This window comes from Brienomyrus brachyistius, chromosome 2, assembly GCF_023856365.1.
Source record: "Brienomyrus brachyistius isolate T26 chromosome 2, BBRACH_0.4, whole genome shotgun sequence".
Lineage (NCBI taxonomy): Eukaryota > Metazoa > Chordata > Actinopteri > Osteoglossiformes > Mormyridae > Brienomyrus > Brienomyrus brachyistius.
In genome coordinates, this window is record NC_064534.1 from 46,816,963 (window position 1) to 46,831,231 (window position 14,269).

General features: G+C 44.0%; 1 protein-coding gene across 4 annotated transcripts in view; it reads left to right on the forward strand.

Annotated features, from left to right (window-relative positions):
• The window catches only part of sh2b3 (SH2B adaptor protein 3), a 29,868-nt gene extending 15,780 nt beyond the window's left edge, over positions 1-14,088 (forward strand). For all 4 annotated transcript variants that reach the window (XM_049001855.1, XM_049001865.1, XM_049001884.1 and 1 more), the window contains exons 3-8: positions 8,337-8,438; positions 8,685-8,779; positions 10,382-10,473; positions 10,933-11,147; positions 11,374-11,545; positions 12,169-14,088. In XM_049001855.1, coding sequence (XP_048857812.1) covers positions 8,337-8,438; positions 8,685-8,779; positions 10,382-10,473; positions 10,933-11,147; positions 11,374-11,545; positions 12,169-12,539 — 1,047 coding nt within the window. In that variant the 3' untranslated portion in view covers positions 12,540-14,088. The remainder of the gene's footprint in view (positions 1-8,336; positions 8,439-8,684; positions 8,780-10,381; positions 10,474-10,932; positions 11,148-11,373; positions 11,546-12,168) is intronic.
• Positions 14,089-14,269: the final 181 nt, after the last annotated feature.

A 14,269-nucleotide genomic window follows, 5' to 3' on the forward strand; every position in this document is an offset into this window, starting at 1 on the left:
CATTGTATTTTTCTTGTGTGTTGTGCAGTCGTAATGGAAGCAATTTCCTTTGGGGTTAATAAAGTTTTCTAATTTCTGATTGTTTCTGAGACCGAATGAAAGAAAAGGAGAACAAAAGACCAGATACACCACATGTAACTCCATATTTAGGCACTTTCACACTGAAGTTCCGGTTCGTTTTTTGCAATGTGACAATTGCATGCACATGAATTGCAATATCAATATTAACATCGCACATCATGCAAGACTAGTACTGAGGGCGTCACAGTTGCACAGTGGGTAGTGTTACTGCACACTGACACTTTTTGTGTGTGTCCACCCTGTGTGTGGGTGGCTTTTCAGTAGATTATCCACTTTCCTTCCACTGTCCAAAAACATGCAACTTAAGTAAACTGGGATGCCTAAATTGACCATACTGTGCACCCTGCAATGGTTGGCTGATTTCTGCCTAACGCCAGTTACAATGTACAGATGCTCCTCTACTTATGAACTTTCAACTTACGAACTTTCAGACATACGAACGAAGAGGACTGTGAGTCCAAATTGTGTTCCTTGGGCTCCCGTTTCCTGTCCGCAGCATCAAAATCTTTTTTCTGCCCTCCAGTTTCGCCTAGTATGATTTCTAGCTGCTACTCCCGCCGCACAGCAGCGTATCGTGCGGACTCCCAGCATCCTAGTTCTTAGTACTTACGTATGCCCTTAAAATGATGTCAAATAACGACTTACGAACATTTCAAGTTACGAACGGCCGCTCAGAATGTATCTCATTCATAAGTAGAGTAGCGTATTTATCTTTTATTGTATCATGAAGGATTACATGATGAATAGTCAGATTGTTCAATTTGTTGATATAATTCATAATGACAGCCCAATGTCCCTTTTTATATTTTTAAATTGGATATTTTAGCATCTAGGAGGTGGGCTACAACACTTATAGTGTATATGCAGCTCCTCTCAGGTCCTGAATAATTGCATCCCTGGCACCTACGGTAATGCAGAAAAAGGGGAATCATTGTGTTTTCATAACTTTGGCATTGGCTTGGTACTGAAGTATAGGCTCTCATAACGTCCCTACTTATACCTCACAGAAAAGCCCTAATGCATTGATTTTGTGATACTGGTTCTGAAATTATACTGTTCATAAATCCAGCATTAGACACCTTAGACATATTTTGGTGGTTTTCTTTATTACTAATTGACTAGGAAGGGAAATATCAAGTTACACCACACAGAAACTTTAGTGTGTGAGTGCAATTATTCGGTATGATGTTTTTAGAAGAACTGACCGATGAGGGATACATATGGTTTTGGGTCTGATAACCAAGTATGCCAATACCAGAATGACCGAAATCCAGACAGGGCTCAGCAATCTTGACAGTCATAGTTAGAGGAGTCATCAAATCTGGAATCCACTTTTTTTTTTTTAAATTTAGACAAAATATTAAGCGTCTCATTGGTTTTTCATCGCTGTCACTTTATAAACCCGGTAGTGCATTTACTGAGCCAACCCTTCTGCAGTGGAAAACCAAAGTGAGTTAGAACCATGCTGCAAGTAGTCTCTCTGCAGTATGGCTCTGGTATGGGTTGGTTCCAGTAGACCAGTGGAAAAGCGCCATTAGTGATAGAGAAGGGCAGGTTCCAGCACTGGATCTTATCACTGTGAACACTCAGTCATGTTATGATACCAGGCAGAGGCCAATTTCATTTTTTAATAGAGGCATTTATATATATCTTTGATTTGCTGATGCAAAATATTTACATTGGTCTAATAAACACAGAACCAGTTTTGCCTCCTGACGGAGCAAAATTGCCATAACGCCAGATGTTTGGACAGCAGCAGGCTGGGATCTGGAGGGGTAAAACTTAGACGACCTGAGAATTTATTTTGTAATGTTGCAAAGAAATGGGAAAATGGAAATTCCAGCATAAGTGACTGGAAGGCAAAAAAAATTAGGACATGGTTGCTACCCCTAGGTGGTTAACGTGGAAAAGGATTTTGCAGTGTTTGTGTAAAATAATTTAAGATGGATACAATGGACATCAATGCCGATTAAATCTGAAATGCAGTCTGATAGCCACAAATGACAGACTGTGCAGAAGATGGGAGCACGATCACCCAAGTGATATCTTCTCGCAGTGATACGATTGGTGTGTGGAGTTCGGTAAAAGGAAATAGTTCCTACAATAAATTGCGCTCTACAAAGTCTGTGGATTATCTTCAATAACTGGGTCATGATTTCTGGTAAGAGACATTGCTGTTGAATTTTTCAAGTGTGTTTTTCTGGCGTTTTAATCACCACAGAAAATGCCATTCGCTCACATTATATTCAAGAGAAGCCTGACATTTCTCTCATTTAGTCAGTGACCCCAAATATATTTTTAATTTCCTATAGTGTGTCCGGGGAATGCGATGCTGCTGTTCTCACAATATCTAGTTCAAATTTTGCTCTTTTGAGAGTTGAATGTTATGAGAATTTACTTATTTTGATATTGTTTAAGGTTGAGTTTATAAAACTGACAACCATATCAGTCAGAGCCCTCTTACTGGTGATTTTAAAGTTCTGTCGATTATTGGAATTTTCGACTTCTTATCTGTATCAGTATCACGAAATGTTTCCTCAACAGACCTGATTAATGGCAGTGCATCTTCCAGCAGTGGGGGGAACTTTAGAGGGTGACTTTTTGAAATGAGCTGTGACAGACCACAGGTCCTTCACTGGCAAAATGGGTATAATCTACCTTCCTGATAATAGCCTGTACCTTTTGAGCTAAGTTTGTTGTAGTAACTCAAGATGGCAGTTTTCTGCTCAGGACCTCATTCTGACACACAAATCTGTGAAAACGTGCCATTTTGTTTCGCTGTGCATGGTGTGATTGCATTTGTGCATTCCTCCCACCTTAAACTCTCATGTTTGCATTTTATGTTTTCTGTAGACACTCCGTCAGTGTTGTGAGGTTATTCAGTCTGACTTGTCGACTGCCTACTTCAAACATGGTACTAAAACTGACAGTCAAGTAGTCTTGCTTATCTTTGTAAATTCAGCGGGATGATGAACTCTGAGGTGAAAAAAAAGGATTTGGTATTGCAATCTTTCATTAGATCTTTTTGGCACATACAGCAAATCACATCATTTAAACTTGCTGGCTCCCTATCTCGCTTGGCTTGACACTAGAAAACTACCAGGCAACCGAGTGGAGGCAGCCATGTTTGCCATTGAAAGTGTTAGTGTGGATCACACTAATTAGTGCAGTCTAATTAGATGCCCTTATAGGCCTGAATTCTCAAGTGTAGTTTTGTCACAAGCCTTTTTTATTGTATTTTCACATAAAAAACAAACATACAACAACCCACATCCCACCCAACCCCTCAAGTGTAGTTTTTGTGTTGTCACCAATTTTGTTATAATGGTATTCAGACAGGCAGTTCAAACAGGATTCCCTTAGATTGGGAATCTTTAGCAGTGTTTGCACCCAGGTATAAAGAAAGCTGTTATAATTGTCTATGAGATGCAGTGTTTGGGTTATTTTTTTTCCTTCGCAATTTGCTTGGTTAAAACCTATGGAGGCTGGTAGGTCGAGCTTCGTTATTAAAGGAAAATTAGAAAATGTTCAAATATTTACATATTGGATGGCAAGAACTGGTCATGAAATTTTAAAGAATTAAACCATTAATTCATCTAACATGCATTTCCTCATTTTGTTGTGCCTAATTGCCCAAGTGACTTAACGTGGGATACAGGATCTGACACTAGTGACAGACTGCCGTGAATTAAGTGAGCTAAACAAAATGACTGAAACAAGCTGGCAAGGAAACTAATGAAATAATGTGTAAATCAGAACTCCCAAAAACCTTAACAGCGCAATCCATTGTGGGGACCCCTCCTGCTAGCTGAATAAATAATGATGCTTTGGAAAATGCCATGAACGTAGCATATACCACTGTATCATGTGTGAGCAATATGACGGTATGAAAAATGACTGCCCAAGCATAGTTAGATGTAGCCTAAACCAAAGGCAGCATTAAATGGCATGATGTTTGTTTTAAGCTATTTTATTGTCTGTCAGCCGTCTAATGCCAGTCATTTGACATTTAATTTCATGCCACAATTTCGATTAACTTTTTTCTGTTGCTGCTGGTATTTCTGTCCTGTGCATAGCTAAATAAGTAATGTTAAATTTTGTTGTCCCATCATTTTCCTAGCCTAGCATTGCAGGTTAAGAACATAAGAACATAAGAACTATACAAACGAGAGGCGGCCATTCGGCCCATCAAGCTCGCTTGGGGAGAACTAAACTAATAGCTCAGAGTCGTTAAAATCTTATCTAGCTCTGATTTAAAGGAACCCAAGGATTCAGCTTGCACTACATTATCAGGAAGGCTATTCCATACTCTGACTACACGCTGCGTAAAGAAGTGCTTCCTTAAATCCAGCTTGAAATGTTCTCCCGCTAATTTCCACCTATGGCCACGAGTTTGTGTATTTAAACTAATTGTGAAGTAACTATTTGGTTGAACAGCATCCAAACCTGTTAGAATCTTATATACCTGGATCATGTCCCCCCTCAATCTCCTTCGCTTGAGACTGAACAGATTTAGCTCAAGTAACCTTTCCTCATATGACATTCCTCTAAGACCAGGAATTATTTTTGTGGCCCTACGCTGCACCTTTTCTAAGGCCACAATGTCCTTTTTAAGATATGGTGACCAAACCTGCACACAATATTCTAGGTGAGGTCTCACCATCACGGTCAGTAATACACAGCTGGCTTAGGTTACTGCGTGATGATGGGCTGGGCCTGTAGTGTGACTGCAATTAATATTTGAATGTCTTTGATAAATCTGTTATAAACATTCAGATGCCTTAAAATGAGTTTCACAACCAGCAGATCCAAGTGATCTTTCTTTCAGCACTACTCATTTCTCCATCTTTTTCTCAGTGCCTTTCCACTCTGATCCCTTCAGAAGCATGCAGTATGGGTTGGGGTGACTTTGCACACAAGCATGGTTGCTGTGACTGATAACATGGTCCTCCCTGCCATGCCTTTGTTTCCACGGACCTTGCGCTCCATTACATTGCTTCTCCTCTGTAATAATGCAGAGAGGAATCCAGCAAGCATGTCAGCCAATCCTCTGGGTTGCCTGAAGGTCTTAATTTTGGACTATCTTAGTTTCCTTATTCTGTATTACTGTCATTCCGTGTTACTGTTTTCTATTTGGTTACAATTCTAAATTATTTAAACATGAAACACAAGCTGTTAGCTTCTAGTTTCAGTTTCAGCACATATTTGGACACCTGTTCCCTACACAGGCCCTTGGGACCACAATGGTCATCTTTTAATGTTTTTCACTAATTATAGGGCTTTAGCTATAATGTGGTACTTTTATGATTCTATAAGGCTAAGTGAGTAGCGCTGTTGCCACACACCTCCAGGTATGGGTGTTGCAATCCTGGCTTTGCTCTGTGCAAGGAGTTTGCATGTTCTGCATGTCTCAAGGCTGGGGCTGTTGCGATCATGTCACAATGTAATCACCATTATATGGCACGTGTGCAACAATCACCAGTGCTTTAGATGACTGGGGAAACATTTGTCCACACGCAGGCTTTTCAGCACTTTACGGACATTTAGTTTGTTAAACGGATCAGTGGTGTGCCTAAGATATTAATGAGATGTGTATTGTGACGCCCTAAGTCAGTGGTCTGTATAAATTCAGCGTATCCTTATGTTTGTTACATTCAGTTAGCGGATCACACCTCATGTTACCGTTTTAGTAAATTATGGAATCCATAAGCACTGAAGTGTCGGTGAAGAAAGGAACAGCTCACCAGCCACAACATGTTTTGAAAGAGAAGATATTGTGGATAAACAAGGTGGTGTGGTTATACAAATCTCAGTAATATTTTATATACTGAAATCTCAGTAATAGAGATTTCAGTAATACAAATCTCAGTAATATTTTAGGCACACTACTAAACTGCTTTCCAAGCTGTGGGCTGAAGTAAATGTCCCTATAGTACCGAAAACCGACTTCCGGACAAAAATTTCACCCGTCATCTAAATCCCTACTGATGATTTTGCATGTGCCATATAATCATGGTTTCATCGTGGCGTGATTGTGACAGCCCTACTCAAGGTGTTTTCTCATGCAAAGAACCACAGTTGCGCTTTTTGGGATTCCTTTGTTTGGTTACTTTGGATAAGCTCTCTTTCCCAGCTTTTTTTTAGCTGTAGTCTGTCATCTCTTACAAGCTCTGCACAGGCACATGCGTCCTGGTTACAGTAAAATAGACTGTTAAAGAAACACCTCTTGTGATGCATGTCATGTATGTGCTGTGGGTTTTTGCGGGTTATTTGCTAAAACAAGCTCTCATACTGGGCTTGCACAATATTTAGACATGTAAAGCCTGGCTGGGTTTAGTGAGGAAATTCCTGCCGCCCGCAGTGTGTCAATTTGGCCCATTGTCAGTCCAGTCAGCAGGCAGGAATCTGAATCTTTCCTAGCCCTGAGAGAGGGAGAGCGGCTTGGGGAGAGCATCTGCAGGACTCTGTACTGCTTTTCAGGGCAGTTCAGTCTTCGGGCCTGTGGTGGTGCACCTTGGCCTGGACTTTGGGAGCCCTTTATGTGCTGTAGTGCGCAGACCCAGGGATACCAATGTGTAATCTTGTTATTCATGGCTTGATAAAACTGGTACCTGGAGTGATAAGCATGTGGTTACCTTCCACTCCACCCACCTCTCTGAGGAATTAGCCTGTGGAGTCCTCTCTGACTGGCCATGGCTGTGGGTTACACAGTGCAGAGTACTCCATGAATCAGAAGAACAGCACATATCGAGTAGGTCACTGTTAAGGCTAAAAATAAAGCTCACAAAAGCTGACTTTTCGAAGTGAAGAGATTGAGGATCGTGCAATTGTTTGCACTGCATGTCAGGCTCAGGTGAGCTGCAGCACTGTTTGGTGAAGCTTTAACTTGATGTCGCACCTCTTGAATACACAGGTGTCAGGTTGCCCTGACAAGCCGGTTTGCCACTGGAGCTGAATGTCAGCTGTAAACCATTTTGTGTGAAATAAATCTTAGTTTCATAATGAGGAGAATGGGTAGCATAAGGAATGTGACACATTAACCAGATGACTTTATGTCGGCATTTTATCAAAGATTTACATCACTGTTTGCAAGATGAAAGCTTCGACTTGCTGATGTTAGTCATTTATTAGTCATGCAGTCATTTCAAGAAGCAGTAATAAAAGTGAATCGATGCTCATTCATTGAACAATGAGGCCAATATTGTTTATATCACTCCTTTGTATTTATTCCTAAAAATATGACGTCTGTCTCGTAAGGTTTGTATTATATGTCATTTGAAAGCATGTATGCCTTCTATGTTAGTCAAAGTCCAGTGATAGTCTTCCAAACACCTTTCATGGGAACTGAAAAGGGAGACAGGCCAGTATTAACCTTTCAGCATCACCATGTGCTAATAAGCATCATAGTGTTTCTCTGTTATTTATTTCATTTCCATGAAAAAAAAAATTAAGAGGTTTAAGTTTTAACCTTTTTTATTTCTTTCCTGAATGTGGCTCTTCACGCCCCTGGTGTTAGTGGTTAGGGTTCTGCTTAGCGGTTATATTCACTTCTTGCTTGACGTCACTCACCTGGACAGGCCACCTGCAGTCACTGCTGTGTTGTCACTGATACGGCAGGAATAGGAGCCCCCTCACCTCCTGAATATAGTGTGTGAGTTCACTGCCAGTGGTGTTAGAATTAGCCTTTCTTGGGTAGTGATCGTATAGAGGGATAAATGACTTTGTGCTGGTTAGTTCGGGGGTGCCATTTGTTTGATCATCCTGGGAAAATTCCCCAAGCACTGTCCATTTTGGGGAAGGGGGAAGGAAGGTGATATGAGGAGGGCTGTGTGCCAGTGGTTTTCTCCAAGCCCAAACTTCCTGATGCACAGATGTTCAGAGCAGCCCCCAAAATGTCAGTTCCCAGACTTGTCATTGGTTGTCTGGAAAGCTGCTTGCTCATAAATGCACAAACCGTGTGTGTGTGTGTGTGTGTGTGTGTGTGTGTGTGTGTGTGTGTGTGTGTGTGTGTGTGTGTGTGTGTGTGTGTGTGTGTGTGTGTGTGTGTGTTCCAAGATAGAGAATGAAGGTTCCTGGTGCCAGGATGAGCACCATGGAAGATGTCTGACAGGAAGCGCGAGTCTGTGTTGGTTGGATCAGCATGCAGAGCAGGACAGGAAGTGAGGCTGACATTTGAATGATGCTGAAGCCCCGTTGGGTGGAGAACTGACTGTCTCTCTCCATCTGCCTCTCTCCCACCCTCACTGCCTCTGCAGGCCTCCAGCCCGAAGCTGACTGCGCGCTCCTCAGAAATCTGTGAGGTCCGCCGCTGCAAACCGCTGGAGATGCCGGACAATATCAACACATTTGTTTTAAAGGTGAAGTCTGCCTCCACCTTTAGTTTGTTTTAGAGGTGAAATCCACTTCCACCTTTTTTCTTGCATGTGCTGCTTAGGTTCTACTGTTCATGGTCCAAATATACCTGCTTGTGTCCTTGGGGGAGGAAATGCTTCCAAGTATTCTGAAGCCTTTTTCCATCCTGACAGAACTTAGATTAAGTGAGTGGAGATCTCGCTTTGCAGAGCTTTCTTTCCTGCTGACAATGTCCTCCCCGCTCTCTGCAGCTTAATCACTCTCCGGGAAGCATCATTTTTGAGACAGACAGTGACCAGCAGGTCAGCTCCTGGACGACGGAGATCAAAGAGTGTCTGAGCAGCGGGTGAGGATGCGGTCCGTGCTTGTGGTTTTGTTCTTATTAGCTAACAGACACAGCTGGGTCCCTGGGAGGCAGGCCACAGGCATCAGTGCATGTGCTGGTCGGCACCCCCTGTGTGGTGAAGCCCGATGCTTTTACATGTGCTTATCTTGTAGGGAAGAGGGTCAGCCATTCAGGTTACCACGGTCATCATCATCCACAGCAGCTGGCCTAGCCGTAGGGTTATTCATCCCTTAAACACGCATACATTTATTTTACATGCATGGAAATTAAAATGGTTAACAGCCTTTTTCTTACTGTTGACAAAGCTATCTGCCAGTGAAAAAAACCCTTCAGGTAGAATGCGCCTCTTTTTGATTAGCTGTCGCTCTTGCCCGTCGCCTGATTTTAAGCCGCGATCGTCACTTTCAGCGCATTATAGTTCTTAGGAAGCTTTGCGAATAGTCAAAATCAGATGGGAAATGAAGATCCTGTAGAGTCTTTTGCAAGCCAAAATTGCAGCGTGACAGAGAATGGTGATAGTGGTTCTCGGAAACAACTATATATATATTTAACATTCTACCGCTCATCACTTTTTTCTAGCATTTATATATGTATACTTTAAAAAAAACCAAAATGTCACCACCAGATTGTCATTTCCACCTGTTCTCCTGAGCTGGGCTGTGTACAGCAGCCTTGTGATTGGCCGGGTTAAGAGGGCAGCTGACGTGGTCCGTGCCTGGCCACCTGTGACATGGCAGATCGACTTGTTCTAGCTTGATGGGGGGTGCACCTCTGCAATGCTGAGCTGGGTGTATTGCCCAGGTTAAGCCAGCAGGTGGAGGCAGAGCACCACCTGTTTCAGACTTTTGTTCTATTTCCGGTTTCCTGTTGGCCATAAGAGTTGGGGGCCTTTTGTGCTCTGGAGATGGTCCAGTGTTTGTATGATTATAAAGTCAGCATGGAGATCTGGTGTGTGTGTGTGTGTGTGTGTCTGTGTGTGTGTGTGTGTGTGTGTGTGTGTGTGTGTGTGCGTGCTCATGTCAGGAGATCACCTCAAGAAACTCATGCATTTATATAAAAAAGTCTCTCTCTCAAAAAGGAAAAAAGATTCTTCCTGTTATTGAGCGCTGAGAACACCAGTCAGCACTTATGCTGAGAATCTGATCTGGACTTGTTTTGTCAGCTCGCACTCGCACTGCTCTGGGGTAACAATAGCACTTCATATTTCCAAGAATTATGAGACGTGCTTCCTGACCAGCCCCCCTCCCCAGCCCCAGAGGCCCTGCGGCTCTGCGCAGCCCAGAGCTTCCTTCCGTCCCTCCTGCCTTCCAGCCCCGCCCTTTCTCACTTCCACCCTGGGCTTGACCACCATGTTGCACTTGAGTCCCTGTGAGCAGTTTCTCTTTAATGTACGGCTGTGTGACGCCGGTAGCTGAGCTCGTTCTTTGTTTGGGGTCATGCCTCCCGTCTGGCTTGCTGGGCGGACAGTGGGGGTGTGAGGGTTAGAGCCGCCGGTCCCGCCACACTGCATTAAAAGGGGCTGCATTCGAAGCCTCAGCTTAGCACAGCTCTTTCCAGTACAGTGTCCGATTCTGAAGGCTTTCCATGTGTGTGCATCTACAGATCTGACAGCACGGACGTGGAGCTGACAAGCCCCACACCTGGGGACCTCCCTGCTGGAGCCAGGAGGGGAAGCTCGGAGTCCACCAGCCCAGGTGGGTGCCACTGCTTGGAAGGTGCATTAGCATAAGCTCCGTATCAAGAGCGGCATGCTGTACGATCACCCAGTTTGGAACTGCTAATTGCTAGAGGTCTAAGTTCCCAACTTCTATACATTCTATACTTGCTACAGCCAGTTAGCAGATAATAGCAGGGTTACCTTTGTGTATGCAGCATTGTTTTGATTAGCGCGTGGCGGTGAGCAGCACTCTCGCAGGGGTGGGTGATGCCTGTTTTATCAGAGATGCAAAGTTTATTCATGCTATAACTAAGTAGTGGACAGATCAGGCTACTTTTCTGTGTTGCTTTGTTTGTTTTCTCTGCATATGTGTATCAGTGGGTGTTTAAGCAGCTCTGTTCCGCAGTCATTTTCAAAGGCCTCTGTTTGAATCATTTGTATGATTCCCTGAGACACGCTTCTCTCCCAGACTGAGCTTCCGTATTCTTGTCCTCAGCGTCAGCGCACTTTGCCCCATCGGAACAGACGTACCAGAAGATGGATCACTTCCTGTCTTCGTACCCGTGGTTTCATGGACCTGTCTCTCGGGTCAAGGCGGCCCACCTGGTGCAGACGTCCGGCCTGCAGGGACACGGTGTCTTCCTGGTGCGTCAGAGTGAGACCCGGCGCGGAGACTATGTCCTCACGTTCAACTTCCAGGGCAAAGCCAAGGTGAGCACCAGGATTTGACCCTGTGACCTTTGAGACGGATCCCTAACACTCATTGAGAGCAATATCACGTTATTCATTGATTGATAGTTTTGCAGCAATATGTTATTTAAGTCCATGAATTAGCATCATATTAATGGTGGCCTGCAGTTCGGTGACACTAAGTGAATATTTTGGCCGCCCCTTCCTCCTGCTGCACCTTTTGACACCCCCCCCCCCTTTTCTGCAGCACCTGCGCCTCTCCCTGACAGAATACGGGCAGTGTCGCGTGCAGCACCTGCACTTCCCCTCCGTCACGGAGATGCTCAGCCACTTCTGCCTGTACCCCATCCCGCTGGAATGTGGCTCCGCCTGCAACGTCAAGCTGTCCAGCTTTGTGGCAGCCAGCCCTGCCTTTCCAGGTAAGACGGGAACCCACACCCTGCTGGCGGCAGCGGGGAGCCGGCGTGTGGTTTGGCCGTTGGGTTCGGGGGTCACAGGGATAGCAAGAGAACTGCACCTGACTGCAACCCACCCCCCCAAGCAGAGAGGAAGCGGTCTGCCTTGTCCAGTTCCTTATGCATTGTTGATGAAAGTGCTTTCTGAGGAAACGAAAAGATAAACATGAATACCTTAGAAGTTCTGAGTGCCAGGAATTTGGTTCTGCTGCAGCGATACTGAAACTGGAACGCCTGGACTTGGCAGTTAGGGCTCGTCCAGAGGGCAGGCAGCACTGAGGCTGCCGTCCCCTGCTCTCACTGGCAGGGGGGCAGGCAGCACTGAGGCTGCCGTCCCCTGCTCTCACTGGCAGGGGGGCAGGCAGCACTGAGGCTGCCGTCCCCTGCTCTCACTCGCAACAACAGAAAACAGTGTAGCCATACTGAGCTGCTGCCCCCCCAACCCTAACACTGACCCAGATGTTCTGTATTGTTTGGGACAGTCATGTTCATAAGGCAAATCTTCATTATGCGCACATCACTTCCAGCATGTAAGATAGCATCCAGCTGCTGCTATAATAAACCCCTCCCTCTCCCCCTCCCGACAGGTCAGAGCTCCTCCCCCCCTGCCGGCATGCTGGTGCCCTTCTCATTGCACCGCTGGAGCTCGGAGCCCAGCCTGGCCCGCTGCAACCCCGCAGGCTGCCCGCGGCCCACCCCTGCCCCCGCTCCCTCTGGCTCTGGTGCCCAGCCCCTGCTTTCAACCGCCACAGGGCCGCCCCTCCTGCCTGGCCCCTCACCCCAGGAGTGGCCTGCTGCCGAGGGTCTACGCCGCAGCGAGTCGGTGGGTCGCCGCCCCCTACAGTGGCACCCCAACCCACGGCCAGCCCCGTCCTCGCAGCGGGACTCTGACTACGAGCTGGAGCTGCATGACAGGGGGCGCAAGAGAGCCATTGACAACCAATATATGTTCTTATGATAGTGGCTGTCATGTGGGGGTGAGGTGCTACCTGCCACTGACATACCTATGACACATCTTATATGAATGTATTTTTAACTTTTTTTTTAATTAATTGTGAATAATAGCATATACATATTCAAACAGATATATATATCTGAATATATATATATATATAAATAAAAATAAAAATTGTAAATGAATAGCTTTGTTGTCCTGAGGTCTTCGGATTGAGGGTCTTCCTCAGGTCACTGGCAGTCTTCTTTTTTGCGCTGGGATCAGCCCTCGCTCTAGCAGTCATGCACTTGCTGCCCAAGTCAGTTTCCTCGCAGATCAATCTCAAAGTGACTTGGGATTTTTCCACTGCATTAAATACAATAGGTGCTTTTTCTGCTCTTCCCAATTGCCTGTCTCTTCTCCTAGCTTCTCATTTGGCTAATATGCTGCCAAAATAACCCATATTGACAAACTTTAAATGGATATGTTATCCCATGTGATACTTTATTAAATGTATGATCACTAAACTCTCATTCCCCATTTTACAAGCATGAATAGCCCTGCATAAAATGTTAGTTGGATTAAGCTACTGTTTGCTCTAGTTTAATTCCTGCTTAAGAGGCTCTGTCATCTTTTCTTAGTAATATAGCACTTACACACTATTTCCGTAACACTAACATTTGTCAAAAATTTCTAAGCATTCATTATACTAATGCATGCAACATGTGTTTTTTCTTATCGTCGTAGTAGGGTTTCCTGTTTTTAAGAAATGCACAAAGGCATGTTGATTTCCTTTGACAAGGACATCCACCTGCTGCATAGTGGTAAAGTGATAAAGAGTAATATTTTTCCAAAGTTGTATGTACAAATACACCAAAACATTCCAATTAAAGAATAATGGTTTTTAGAAATTAGCGCCATATTGTGTATTTTTTTAAACATTTATTGGGTTTAGAAGAACCCAATGCAGAGGATGATTGGATTACATATAAAATGTGTTGAATATTAAATGCTACAGATAAAATTGCAGCACATTGCACCTGACTTGATAAATCAAACAGCCATGTTGTGCATTAACAAACGGTATCGATAGCTGCTGTTTCTGCTTCTGCTCGCTGAATGTCTTTGTTTTTGCTTACCCTCAGACCTCAGGGCTGATTTTTGTGGAACTCTGTGCAATATCTGCATTATTCCTGAAATGGGAAGTCTGAAGACCTAAGTTTTCAGCACACGTTTGAAAGCTTTTTATATGTATATTTTTTTTAAGTATTCCTTTTCCAATCTTCTACAAAAATAAATTAGAACATTTGTAACATATTGCAAACTGTATTTGTGTGTTACTACCTCATTTACAGTATTCTACCAAGTTTGTTTTAGTAATGAATGTCTGCTATACTGTCACCTGTATTTTACTCATGTATGAACAGCACTGTAACTCCCCCCCTTACAAATCCATCCACACTTAATCCCGGCTTGTCCTTTTTGTAAAGAAACCCTACTACCCATAATGTAATAAAAATTATATTTTATTTAAAATCTGTTAAGCTAACAATAAATGTTAATATGGAAAGCATTTACTGTTGTGTATACATGATTTTGGAACTGCACATAAAGCAGAATACTGCCCCTTTGTGGTCATTTCCATTAATTTCTGGCTATTTAGCCAAAGCTTCTGTCCAGTTGTGCTAAAAGCCTTAAAGGACCCAGCTGAAAATGCTGGGTGAGTCTCCCCAAGTGACCATGTCTCCAGGCCC